Source organism: Drosophila subpulchrella, chromosome 3R (assembly GCF_014743375.2).
Source record: "Drosophila subpulchrella strain 33 F10 #4 breed RU33 chromosome 3R, RU_Dsub_v1.1 Primary Assembly, whole genome shotgun sequence".
Lineage (NCBI taxonomy): Eukaryota > Metazoa > Arthropoda > Insecta > Diptera > Drosophilidae > Drosophila > Drosophila subpulchrella.
In genome coordinates, this window is record NC_050609.1 from 13,848,766 (window position 1) to 13,863,498 (window position 14,733).

Below are 14,733 nucleotides of genomic sequence, written 5' to 3' on the forward strand. Positions count from 1 at the left end.
AAAGTTTTTGCGAGCGACTTGTGTGCGGGCTACTTTTATGATTATTGCCAGCCTGCCAGCTCAACCTTGGCGAGAAAGTATCTTCTGGGCAAAGTATCTCGTATCTGGGCGCAGTGTGCCTATGGCATACTTAAGCCTTAATGTTAATTTTAAGCAGTTTGCCCATAAGCTTTTGATTTAAGGCAGCCACAAGGCCGGTTAGGATGGGATCCCTTTTATTTTGCGTTAGGGCTGTGGACTTCTTGGCGTGCTGCCATGCCGCAAAGTACACACCAGACATGGACGTGGACATGGCAGAACATTGCAGCTCCAATTGCAATTGCAATTGCCACCCCCAATCCCCGATCCCCAATCCCTATCCCTAACCATAACCACCGGCCCATGTGCAGCTGTTGCCCGTGTGGAAGTGCACTTCACTTTGTCTAATTGTAAAATAAATAAATGAGATAAAAACGCAAAGTGGCAGGGGCGTGTAAAAAATGCAAAGGGAAATGAAAAATTGCGCTCGAGTTGTGTTCTCCCCAAGAAAAGCGATGCACCAGGGAAAATAACGTAGATTTATGAGCCAAATAATATTATTGGGGATTTAGCATTAAATATTTATTGACTAAATATTTTAAAAAATTTATTTTAATGACTTAAGTTAATTTTATAAAAATAATGAAATGTTTTAGATAAAGAAAATTATAAATATCTGGATTGCATTTAAGGATTGTATTAAATTTGAAAGACCGAACGGAATATCAAAGTATCAAGAATTTTTTGTTGAGGTATTTGTTATCGTTATATTTGTATTTCGTTTTTAAAATTTGTTTAAACTGTTACAGTACATTTTATTGAATAAATTTTTTATCCCAAAATTCAAGTATTCTCTTCTCTGAAAATTACACTTAAATTCAACTTAAGGACACCTTTGAAAAAGTGAAAGCACTACAATTTTTAGCTTCTCGTGTACTCTACTGCCACTGCTGCTTAGACTCATGAGTCCTGGTAAGCAGGGCTCCGTGGGGAGGGCTGTCGAAAATAATAAATCAAAGTGACACATTGAGAATGCAAAGGCCCGAGCGCAGACCCACACTTTTCCACTCCTACTATCCTTTTTTTCTTATTTTTTGTGCTTTGCCCCACCTGGCCAAAAGACAAAGCGAGTGGAGCTTTCAATTTCAACGCTCCAGAACGCCAAGACTGACGTTTGACAGACACAAGACGCTGCAGCAACAAGGAGTGCACCTTTGGAAGAAAAAATACAAAAATAAGGACTACAAAAAATGGAAAATAAAAGTATCTGGAGCGGGTGCAGACACTTTACTTTGCGGGGAACGCTGGCATCAACATCAACCCTTCCGTCATTGTCAGACGAAGGCGGGCGGAGTTGTTCAAGTACTTTGCGGATAGAATAGCTTGCTGTCGCAATTTAGATAAATTTTAATTTTAATAAAGTGTTTGCCCTGCTCTCCTCGGCCACTCGAGCGGATACTCTCGGCATTATGAATTAATTATCGCAACAGTCGTTTCCCGGCTTTGCTTGTGGTATTTTGCATTTTCGCCGGGCGGCCAGACGGGGCGGTTTCGGAGGTATATCATAGAAGAGCCCATTCACTTGGCGGATGGTCTTGCAGGCCATGGCCTCCTCGAGAGCCTCCGTGATAACCTTATGGCAGACTTCGCCCGGAAATCCAGTCTTTCGCGTCACAAAGGTGGCCAGATCTTGAAGGGAGGTGCCCGTATTTGCATCCCGCAATCCAGCCAGGATGAGCTCTTGGGGCGAGTTTATCGTACGATCGTAGTATATCAGAGGCATGGGGATATGATTGAAAAATGCTCTTAACAGAATAAAATTTGTAACAGCTTAGATGCTGTCAGCACACTATGAGAAATAACTATAAGGCTTTGAAATTCCAATTATGTATTTATTTTAAGATTTTTATTTTAAAAATATAAAATATGGGATTTTTCTTTAGAAAACCTTGTTTTTCTTTTTCTTGCCTTTATTGTAAGAGTATGGTATGTAAATAATACAAGTAAAATAAAATATTATGTCATAACTAAGGCTTAAAAATAATTGATTGTTTTGACTTGTTAAAGTTGCCAAATGTTTAAGAACTAATTTCCTAAAAATGAGTTCTTCTTCAGGACTTATGGATTTTTCTCCAGTGAATAAAGCCATAATCTCGTCTTGCCGTTGGCCCTCTTCAGGGAATCGAAATCACAAGCTTGCCACATGATGCGTTAAGTTGCTAACGCGATGCTTTTTTGGCCCCAAAAGCGACGGCTCTTAACCCCTTGACGCCCCCCAAAAACTCCCACCATTTTTCCACACATGCCTCTGCACCCAGACGTTGGCTGTCAAATTAACGCCGCATTTTATGCGCCCCGTGGCGCACTGACTTTACTTTTTTCAACTATCTCCACAATTTTTTTTTGGCTCCAGTTAAATGGAAATTAAAGCAGGCGGCTATAGTTTGGCTTAACTGGCTACAAGCTGGGCGATTTACAGACTCAATAATACATTGGTGGCGAATGCCAAAAAGTTCAAAAGGCGGCCAAAACTTTTGCATTTCTTTCTCTTTATCCCACGGCCAAACAATTTGAATGAAGCGCGCAAATTGAATAAAAGGCCATTGCCACAGTTCAAGCTGAAAAAGTGCTGGCTATGATAAAATCATCAGTTTCCATCCAGAAACTCCCCGTCTTTCTTTTTTCACTCTGCTCCCAAGTTTTTTACGGTCCAGTCTACGTGGAATGAGCCGGATTGGGTATGCTGGTAATAAATTTTTATTGCACGAACGAATTCAATAAAGTGAGCCAAGACGAGGAGCAAGAATAGGGCTAGAGATGGAATCGCAAGAGCTTTTGTACTTCTTAATTAAATAATTTCGCTCTTGTAAGGTTTTCAAGATATATATTCTTCGCTGGAGGTGAAAACAATTGCTACCTTTAAGGAATGTAATTAATAGCATCTCTTTAATCGCAAATTCTCATTGGGATTTTTACTTAATAAGCTATTTTATTTAATTATTAAAAATATTTTCTTGTTAAAATCTATCTCTATTTTTTGCCACACTCACAAAATCAAAGTGACGTTCTAATGGAAATGTCTATTTTTACTTTATTTCTTTCTAATTTATTGAAATGTCAGTAATTCAGATATACTTCGGCAATTGGCAAACGTCGAGTGAAAAAAGGCTAATAGAATGTCAATAAATCAATTTAAAAATACAACTCTTGTATTTTGTTATTCACATTCGTTTTTATTAATTTATTCGCTGCATTAGTGAGAATTTCGGTCAGCTTAGAAAAGCGCTTTGTTGTTGATTACCGGCAATTATCCAATCAGCCACGTCTGAGTTCCATTTGCATAACCCGATCTCACCGTAGAATTCGGTATTCATATCGATATGCGGCCAGTATTAAATGCAATTTATGCAAATTCCTGCCTTCATTGGCTCTAAGCTAAAAATGGGCGTGGCCGCAGTGGGAATTACATTAAATCAAAATTGAATGCATTCAGAAAATTCAAAAAGGATGGGCGAGTGTGTGTGTCTGTGAATTGAATTTAATTTTATGCATTTGCTGTATCAACGCATAAATTATGATAAAAGGCATAAAATATGCATGCTGGGGGTGGAGTGAGCCAGAGCGGAAGTCCGAGTAAATTATGCTGATGGCGGAGAACGGAAATGCGAGGAATGGAATAGAATGGAATACAAATACTGTCTGTGGGGATGGAAACCCCATATCTTCTCTCACAAATTTATGCCGGAATCATGTCAAAGATCAGCTCGACACAGATGCTCACTGAATTAGCCAGCGCAAATATTTATGACCATCCCAAAAGGCAGCTACTACCACTTTACGTAAATGTTTGCCAGCCACCTGTTCGCAGTTGTCAGTTTTGGAATCCAGCAAAAAGGTGGAAAAAAGGTGCAGATTGTAGCAAAAAAGCAGCTAATCCGACTGAGCGCCAATTTGGGACACATGTAGACAGTTTGTGCAGTTGGCATTTGCCGGCTTTCCGCCGCTCCCCGTTTACCTTTGAAACTCATTTGGCGCAAAGCTGACAAGTCCCGGACGGATTGGATAGTCCGACGCCCGTCGTTCAATTAGCAGACGGTCACAGGGCATTCCCCTGGCCACCCGTCTGTCTTTTATTAATATGTCCTGGGCCTGCTGCCCTCTGTAGAAATAAAAGAAGAAATAAGCTTGGAAGTTAACCGACTAAGGGATACCTTGCAGTGCCTAGTAAAAGACTAAAAAATCAGTTTAACCCCTTAAAATAAAGTGTTTTAATGGTGATAATTAAATAAAACAATATGTATTATATTTTCTAATATATAGTATAATATTTATAAAATTGCCCTGCCTTCAATTTAAGCTTCTTTTGCGACTTCAACTTCTTTAATAACCTATTACTAAATTCCTTTTATATAGTACTACCTACTTAATTCATTCAGGACTTCAATCCACAAATACCTAGCAGAAAAGGAAGACCGCTGTAAGAAACCAGAGAGTGAAGGCAGAACGACAAGCGAAATGCAAACTAATTGAAAACACTTCAAAGGACATCAATATCAAAAGCATAGACGCTGGCAGGGGCAAGAGTGGAGATAGTCAACCCGTCCTTCAGTCATCCGGCAAATGTCAACCGAACAAAGCGAAAAATTGTCTCCAGTCCGCAGAATGTACAAAAATGTAGAAAAAAAAGGGACAGGACATTCTCAGGACGAGCAGCAGGACTTGCCCTGACCAGACACAATCAAATCAGAGCTATGCCAAAATTAAAAATATTTCCACATAGCAGATCACTCATTCATGCTACTTTCGAACCGTCTTGCCTCGGCCTTAAAATGTATTTCAAAATATATATAAAAGAGGGGTTAAAAAAATAGCACCGGACCTATAAATTGAAAAGTATTAGTTCAATTATTTATTCAAAATGCTTTTATGTTAGTTTGGGATATTACCATTATTTATGAAAAATACAACTTGCTTACAGAAATGTTTTTCTTCTCTGAACCCAATATTTTCACCTGAGGTGCACCTATGAAATTCGGCAGTTGTGCCAACGAACTTGTGTAGTTCCATTTCGGGTGGTGGCCAGGCACGACCCCTGGCAACAATAAGTGGATAAAATCCTTTTCATTTTCCCTCAGTGTGTCCGGCTTGCTACAAAATCAATTTACAACGGAAGCTTACTTACATAACCCCCCGAGACACATAATCCTGTTTATGGGAGTGTGTGCCCGTGTGTGTGTTTGTGTCTAGATGATTCCCGCCCATCCAATCGCCAGTGCATATTGGGGCTGTCTTTGGTTTGGTCCTGTCCCAGGACCAGTGTTTTCCTTTGGCATTTCACAGAATATCACAGGTAACTGGCGACTGTCCCTGCCCCTGGACAATGTCAGCACATCCTTTCGTTCAACTTTGCCGTTGCTGTGGCCGGAACTTTTGCATATCGGTCACATTGTCCTCGGGGGCGCACTCCCTACGAATCGTATATTTTCCCAGTATCCTCCAACATCCTTTTGTTCTGTGTGTATGCGGAAAGGCTTCGATTGCAGTTTATAATACGGTTATGCCTGCGAGCATTTATTTGCCTTAGTTAGATTTTGTTTGTTGTGAAAATTTCATAAATATTTACGTGCTGTCAGCTGCAGTTTCACTTATTGTTTATGTCCCTTTAATGCCTAACTGAATAAAAATCCCATTCGAGTGTGTGATATGTGTATGTATGCTGAAAGTACATTTCCCTGTGCATTAAGGCACTTAATTACGGCTCCCTGCTGGGACAACGATGCGTATGCGCAATATATTCGAACATTTCGTCGTGTGATTTGCATGATATCGAGGCCAAAAGGATTAATGAATATCGACAGATGTCCGAAGGGAATTATTTCCTTTTCGACAAAAGCTGCTTAAGTGCATCTTTATTTTTATTTTGAAAATCAATTTGTATTACCACTGTGTACTTAAGCTGCAAATGCAAGTGCTTAGGCTTGCATTCTCCATAGTGATTATTATTTTGCTACGGTGGTGCCTACATTTTCGATAGTGATTATAAACAGCTTAGTAAAATTTGGAATTATTTTAAGACTTCTGTTAAAGACCATTGCAAATATAATCCTCAAGCCGTCTTTTATATATTTTCTTAATATAATATAAAAAAGGTATTTAGCTTTAGGCCTTGGCTTAAATGTCACCTTAAAAGCATATTACAAATTCGGCACTCAAATATTAGAACTGGCCCCAGGATGAGTAAAATCAATGCATTAGTCAAGCCTCTTAAAAGCCAAAAAGGCTGCCAAACTTTTATGGCTTAACGAAACGAAACTTAAGTGCTGGCCAAAAGGGAAAAATCAAATTTTTAAATCAAATGAGAGCTGGCAAAATGCATTTCCAATGCAAATAGCCCAACGAGTAACTTTGATTTGAGTTCCAATGTAAACCGAAGCTCATAAGTTGCCGGCAGTTGAATAGTTGAATATGCAGAATGATTATGTCTCCCTGCCTGCACTGAAGTAGATTAAAGACACCCAAAAGCCACTCAAAGTCAACTGGAGGGCCTTGGTGAGCTGGCTGGCTGGCTGGGTGAGTGAATAAAGTCGGATGGGCACTCGAAAAAGTTTTTTAAAGTTTGTGCGCAACAATGAGATCCTTGTGCTGCAGATGCATCTGCAGCTCCTTTGCTCCTTTCGGCCCTTTTGGTCCTTTGCTCCTTTTCCTGCTGCTGCACCTTTTATCCTGATTTTGCAGTCAAAGTTGCCTGGCAACATTGCGCCAATTCAATTGATTTGCTCTTCGAGTGCAGTGCGTTTTTAAGCGCAGTGCAAATAAAACTAATGCAATGTATGCCCTGAAAAGTTGAATGGTTACACAGCAATTACAGAGAACTCCCGGCCTTAATTAAACTGATTGATTCTCGGTTTTGCTGCCGGCATGGTTTCTATTTTATTTACCAGTTAAGCCAATATTTAGCCTTGCCACCGCTGTGGTTTCCATCAAATATAAATACCAGTCAGTCTTGATTATAAAATATAATTTAATAAAGGCATTGGGAAATCCAAAAGACAGTTTGCAATTTACAGATGTTATTCAAAATGTAATTAATATTAAGTCTTGATTTAAAAATAAATATGATATGTCAATATGATTTGGTTTATTTCATGTTGCCACCATATGAATTTAAATTAATTTTTACAGAACTATTTCGAGTAAGTTAAAGTTGTCTTTAAGATAGAGTATGAAGATGGCTATGCTGTCCTTCAAACTCGATTTTTTCCTTTTCTTGGATAAATGTAATTCTTCCTTAAAATCGCCTTCAAAAAACTTCCTGAGTGGGGCCACCCAAGGAGGAGGTCAATAATTTATTAGCCTCTGTTTTTCGCAACGCATTTTTTATTGGCATTTTCAGTTTGCGTAACAAGTTTTGGCTAATTTATTGCACTCAAGGACTCGTAAATTGTGCGGAGGAGACTCGATGCCACCCATTCCACATTTCCGCTGCCAAAATCCATGAGCGTTTTCCTGGTTCGTGTTCGGCTGCCATTCGCTGGAGCAATGAGCCTGTTAATGCCGAAATTTATGCTCGGCAAACAACTCACGAATCTCATTTATTTTCAAGGGGATCCTAGCATTTTCAACAACCTGCCTGCATAATCCCGCTTAATTAGCTTCAATTGTCGCTGTCATAAAGCGCATCCTCCTGGGACACTTAAGTGCCCAATTTGCAAATAAGTCAGTCCGTTTTGGCAGGTGTCCTGGGCTCTTGGCTTTCCTTGGCATAACCTTTGGATCATTGGCAAATTAATTAGCTGTCAATTTGCTGGAAAGTTTACTTCGGTTCCGTCGGTTGGCCCCCAACTTTAATTGCGTTTTTGTGCTTGAAGTGTTGGGACTTCGCTGGCTCATTATGACCAACTTTGAGGAGTTTTATTTGCACTGACAGCGAGCGAGGATGCGGAGATGAGAGTTCCCCAAAACAGACGCCACATGAATCAAACCATTAAACTAACAAGACCCGAAAAACACACGCAACCCACGACATTTGCTAACGAGAACCCAAAACCCAAGGAGCATTTGAGTTTATTGAAGCGTTATGAAATCTTGAAAGGCGGAAAATGTTATTTGTCTTTTTCCCGGGAAAAGCTACAACAATGGCAACAACCACGAACATAAACGATATGTTCTTTGTGCGAAGGTGTCGGGTTTTACAAATCGGTGCGATGTGGGAATAAGCATCTGTCTTCATGCAGGTTTCAGAGATACACACCTCTGGGCATTGCGAAGTAACCCAGGGACCGGAACATCAATAAAACCAAATGGAATCTCAAATATAAAAACAAAAACTTTTTTATTTTTTAAAACTCCGCTGGGGTTAAGATTTTCAGTTTAAAAATGTTGTGAAAGAGTGATAATATCCACCCATATTTTTTACAATGATAAGATAAATGTAAATCAGAAGTTGATAATGAATTAAATAGTCAAACTAATAAAATACATATCAATAAATAAAACATTGAAATTCGTTATATCACCCAATTCAATAACAATAATATTCATTTGTATCATAAATAAAGATAATAAGATAATAATAGAACCAGAAAATATACATAGAACTTTAAATATATATATTGTAACATTTAAATCAGTAACTGATTACATCATTCTTAAAGATCCCTAAATTATTTTATATATTTCTTTAATATTTTTATAAGTAAATAAACTCTTTTCTATGGAAATAAACTTTTAAATAAAAGTTGTATCATAAATAAAGATAATAAGATAATAATAGAACCAGAAAATATACATAGAACTTTAAATATATATATTGTAACATTTAAATCAGTAACTGATTACATCATTCTTAAAGATCCCTAAATTATTTTATATATTTCTTTAATATTTTTATAAGTAAATAAACTCTTTTCTATGGAAATAAACTTTTAAATAAAAGTTGTATCATAAATAAAGATAATAAGATAATAATAGAACCAGAAAATATACATAGAACTTTAAATATATATATTGTAACATTTAAATCAGTAACTGATTACATCATTCTTAAAGATCCCTAAATTATTTTATATATTTCTTTAATATTTTTATAAGTAAATAAACTCTTTTTTATGGAAATAAACTTTTAAATAAAAGTTGTATCATAAATAAAGATAATAAGATAATAATAGAACCAGAAAATATACATAGAACTTTAAATATATATATTGTAACATTTAAATCAGTAACTGATTACATCATTCTTAAAGATCCCTAAATTATTTTATATATTTCTTTAATATTTTTATAAGTAAATAAACTCTTTTCTATGGAAATAAACTTTTAAATAAAAGTTGTATCATAAATAAAGATAATAAGATAACAATAGAACCAGAAAATATACATAGAACTTTAAATATATATATTGTAACATTTAAATCAGTAACTGATTACATCATTCTTAAAGATCCCTAAATTATTTTATATATTTCTTTAATATTTTTATAAGTAAATAAACTCTTTTCTATGGAAATAAACTTTTAAATAAAAGTTGTATCATAAATAAAGATAATAAGATAATAATAGAACCAGAAAATATACATAGAACTTTAAATATATATATTGTAACATTTAAATCAGTAACTGATTACATCATTCTTAAAGATCCCTAAATTATTTTATATATTTCTTTAATATTTTTATAAGTAAATAAACTCTTTTCTATGGAAATAAACTTTTAAATAAAGGACTCAATCAAAGCCTTTGGAGGCAAAACTTTTACCCTCAGTTGCTCTACTTGCATTCGAACGTTGTTTTTCAATTAAACTTTGCCCCAGAACGTGTCACATTTTCGCCTGGAAACTGAACCGATTTAAGTGCTGTGGCCCACATAAATATGCACATACTAATGTTCGTTTTGTTTGGCATATAAACGTATTTACGACACGTGCTAACTTTGATTGTCTTTGCAGCAAACACTCGTATCTTTATATAGATTCTGTCAATGCTGGCTCGCAGAGACTATCTCACGTTTTGTTCCGGCGATAAATCAGACGTCCTTGCAGTCGGACTTTCTTAGCTTTTTCTCCTAGGCAACTTAAGTAACGCAATCAGCGTGAGTGCTTTTTCCAATTTTCCCCGGGAGCCTGTCGTTGCCATTACCTTTGTTGCTCCTCGCTCCCTCTCGCTTTGCAGTGTTGCATTTAAATAAAATACAAATCCAATTCATTGACCAGCTAAAAGCAAATTGAGTTATTTAATTTGCTTGGCAATTACACGAACTGGCTTCTCCGAACAATGGGCTGCAATTTGTTTCGTTGCACAGCGCTTTTGTTCCATTGTAATAATAAATTAATAACTGAATTTAAATCCATCATTGTGCCTGGCTAATGCGATTTTGTTCATTAGGGCAACGGAGTGAAAGAATTTAACTGCAATGAATATTTTCAGGAGGAAGTACTTCGCAATTTAAATACTATGTGCGTAAAATGTATTTGTATAGGTTGTAATAATTCCAGGACTGCTTTATTTTATAGCCAATTTTTGTATACATAAAACTGAATTAAATAATAATAAATTTTAAATATATATTATTTATTTATAAGGTACTCTAAATGGTTGTCCGATATTCTTCATTTATTTTTCATCTTACATATTTTCATCTTAAATTTTTTTAATGCCCTTCTTATGCGAAGAATATTTACCATAATTTTGGTTGGTTGCTGATATAATAATAACTTAAATAATAAATAAATAAAATGTAATTTGAAAGTTATAAAGTGGAGGTTTTTACGCAATTGCAAATTTAAAATTTAATTTATAAGCCAATATTTGTTATTACAATTTGCCGTTTTAAATTAATTTTCTTTCTTACATATTAGCATTTCTTTTTGGAATTTTTCAAGTATTTAATTATAATACCCACAATATTTAATGCAAAATGACTATTATTATTTTTAACAATTTTAGGTGCTGCTCCTAAGTGATACCCACTGTAAGAAGAACCCAGTTAGACGGGGGCAAATGCCCCGCTGCACAATTGGCGTTGCATAAATAATGGCAACGAATTTCGCCGACTCCCAGCCACTTCCACATCCTCCGTTTCGTTCCGTTCCGTTCCGGCGACAGCTTCCGCTGCAGAAACGCAAGTGTGCATTTCCGTTTGCTGCTTATTGCTAAAAGCATATCACTCCTCGATTGACAATAAGAAATGAAATTTGCTGACAGCACACTGGCACACAGACCCCGAGTTATGGGACGGTGGGACATCCACATCCACATCCACATCCACACAAAGCCCCATTTGCAATGCCATCAAAAATGTATGAATTTGTTGATTTGACGGAAGCAAATATTTGGCAAGCGGATGTGTGTCGTGCTGGATTGTCCTCCTTGTTGGCCAGGAGCATCTGGAAAATGTATTTTATTTAGCCCGGCAAGACGCAAGCATTTCGCATGCATAAAGCAATCGACTGGCAGCCCTTTGGCTCTTATTGATCGCCAGCCAAGGCCCATTTATCCAAGCTCGCATGCAATTAGTTTGCGCTGCCAGGAAAATGGCAGTACCCGCTTTATATACATATAGATATTCCTAAATATATGTCTGAGAACATGCAAGCCGACGTTATCGCAGCCCCTGGCAGTAGCCAAAAAATATTTATACGCATATGCATAGTTCAATGATTTTGCCATCCTCAACGAAATGCAATTTGCGGCGCAGCGCGTGCCCAATCTTTAATGTGGCATATTCCAATCGAGCATTAAACCCATATGCTAGCCAGCTGACAAAACGAAAAATTCGAAATAAAATTCCGAAAAAATAGATCGAAACGAGCGGAGGAGACGTTACATTGAGAGATTGTGTCGTTGTAGTTTTATGCGATGGTGACGCCGATGCATTCGCCTAATGAGGCTAATGTAGATTCGTGTTTGTGCGTTCTTTTTATACTGGGTAGTTGAGGGTATATATGTGATCGGGCAATACCCAATTATTTTATAGTTCTAGGGCCAGGCAAAGCTTTAAAAATGTCTTTATATATTTTTGAAAGTTGTCATGTGTCAGTATTATATCATTTCTTTTTCAGAAAAACATTTTATTTAAAGGATCTTATAAGAGATCATTTTATGACATTATGTTAATAAAATATCATTACTAATAGAGAAACATTTTAAATTTTAGGGATCTTATTACAGATCCTTATCTAATATTATTTGTATTCTTGTAATCATCATTGCTTTTATCCCAGTTCCATTTTTATTTTCTAATAATAATATAACAATCATATATTTATTTTTAAGACATACCGTTCAATTATTTTTACAAGATGTGTATGTTTTAGAAACAATATCTTCGATATCCTGATATTTTTCATAAAGCATACAGATTGTATCTTATAGTGGGTATCTCATAGTCATGTTCAGCTCCTGCGGCGACTGTGTGTTGGTGTGTTATTGTGTATGTCTGCGATACGCACGCAGACACTCTAAAAATGGCTGCTGCACACTGCTCAACTAAGCATATCGACGTCAATAAATCATCCAATAATGCGCTGATGCTGATGCAGTGCATGGCGCAAATGGCGCTGGAAACTCTGCTGTCTGTGGGATAGAAAGTGGGTAATATGCAGTTGGGAGATACGAGGTGGGGCGCCCAGATGCCGATGCTGGTTGCTGGATGCTGGGACCATGTCTTTAGCCATTTCCGTAGTAGTTACATACGAGATGCTCCTGCCCGCGTGCTGAGTGCTTTTTAACTTGATGCCACGGCTGATGCTGATGCTAAGGCCGATGCCGAAGCGACTGGCTTGCTTTGCTGCACTTATGTTTGCAGATTGTCAGCAGAAAATGCGAGAGCGCAGAGCATTCCACAGATTGAATTTTATTCGGTTGCGGTTATTGCAGCCATTACGACTGCTCTAAGGGCACAGAGGAAAAAAGATGAACAAATACAGTTAAGAAGATTAGGAAATATTTAAAAAAAAAACCGAGTATATAGACTCTACAGATTTCTGTACTGCCAGCTAAGTGGGATGGTTGAAAAATGAATAATATTTGTTATATATTTATTAATAATATTATCTTTAAAATTATAACAAGAAAGACTTTTTCAAAGTTATTCTGATTTTTTTAAAACTGTTTTTCTAGAACTAAAAACAAAAACAAATATTTTAGTGTTACATGAAGATTTTTCCCCAAAGTGTAAGTTTGCTCTATACTCTCGGGTCGAGTTCTTGCATCAATTTACTAGATGGAGCTTATATGCTGCCACTGCAAAGTGCCTGCCATTTGTTCGGATGAATTTCGCTGGCGTCAATGTTGTTTAGCCAGCAACCACAACCGACCCACACCCATCGCCCCATTGAGCCAACCAACCACCCAACCATCTAACCAGCCAAGTTACCCTCCGCCAAAGTTCATTAAGTTTCATTTGTTTTTTTTTTCTGAGCAAACGCCCAGCTACTTAACAACTTGTCTTTACCAACGACCCACATTGATGGGTGCGAAAGGGGTGGCTGATTGTGGTGGGGGCTGGGTTTTGGATGGAGTGGTGGTGCTGTGGTAGCTAATCATTTTATCGTTAACGCCCCACTGCACCGCCTTGGCCCCCTTGGGTTAGTCGCGTGAAAAATAGTTTCGTTATGGCAGACTGGCTGACAATCTTCACAGATTTGCTGGCACCATTAATGCGATTTTAATGCTGCGATTTGATTGGGGCCAATTGACAGTTTGCTTGCGCGCTCTGTCATCCTGTTTCCTGGCAAGGCAATCCAATGGATAAAATAAGTAGAAATCTTAGGTTGTCTTCAGGGAGTTTGCTATACGGTAGTAACACAGGTGTGCAAACTTTCTCGGAAAATATTCGCGCAAGTTTAGCAAGTGTATGCTTTATGTCCAACCTATTTATGTATTGTTCACATTCATTATAAAAACTTAAAACTTGTATTCAACATTCTATCTATCATTCTAGCATGAACTATTAGATTCTGATTTAGACATGGGATATCTCTATAAGTTTTTAGTTGAGATCTGTAAACTTCTACATTCAAATATTCCTTTTACACGAGGCTCACATTTTTAACCCATTTTCATGTTCGATATTACCGTATTTTCAAGGGCTTTTAGAATGGGAACCCTAAACCGCACTTCTAACTTTCATAACTTGGGTAACTTAATCTCGATTTAGACGTGGGATACCTTTATCAGTTTGTGGTGGAATTCTGCAAAACTGTAGATTCAAATATTCCTTTTATACGGGGGTCGTAGTTTTCACAAATGGCTTTCATAAACTGCACTTTCATAACTTGGGTAATTTGATTCCGATTCAGACATGGGATACCTCTAAGAGTTTGTGGTGGAATTCTCTAATATTCTACTCTAAAATATTTCTTTTTAACGAGGGTCGAAATTTTAGCCCATTTTCATGTTCGATTTTTCAGTATTTCTAATGGCTTTGTGAATGGGAACCCAAAACTGCACTTCTAACTTTCATAACTTGGGTAATTATATTCCGATTAAGACGTGGGATACCTCTATGAGTTTGTGTTTGAATTCTCTAGAATTATACATCAAAATATTCCTTTTAAACGAGAGTCTGATTTTTAACCCATTTTCTTGTTCGATTTTACCGTATTTTTAAGGGCTTTCAGACGGGAATCCCAAAACCTGATTGCTAACTTTCATAACTTGGGCAATTTGATCCCGATTTAGACGTGGGATACCTTTATTGTACATTAAAATATT

The 14,733-nt window shown here is 37.0% G+C and overlaps 1 protein-coding gene across 1 annotated transcript; it reads right to left on the reverse strand.

Moving 5' to 3' along the window:
• Window positions 1–896: 896 nt before the first annotated feature.
• On the reverse strand, window positions 897–1,861 carry LOC119562878. The gene is made up of 2 exons (XM_037875993.1): window positions 1,310–1,861; window positions 897–1,230 (listed from the first exon to the last, which is right to left on the reverse strand). The coding sequence occupies exon 1, from the start codon at window positions 1,799–1,801 to the stop codon at window positions 1,493–1,495; it is 309 nt and encodes a 102-aa protein (XP_037731921.1). The 5' UTR covers window positions 1,802–1,861; the 3' UTR covers window positions 897–1,230; window positions 1,310–1,492.
• Window positions 1,862–14,733: the final 12,872 nt, after the last annotated feature.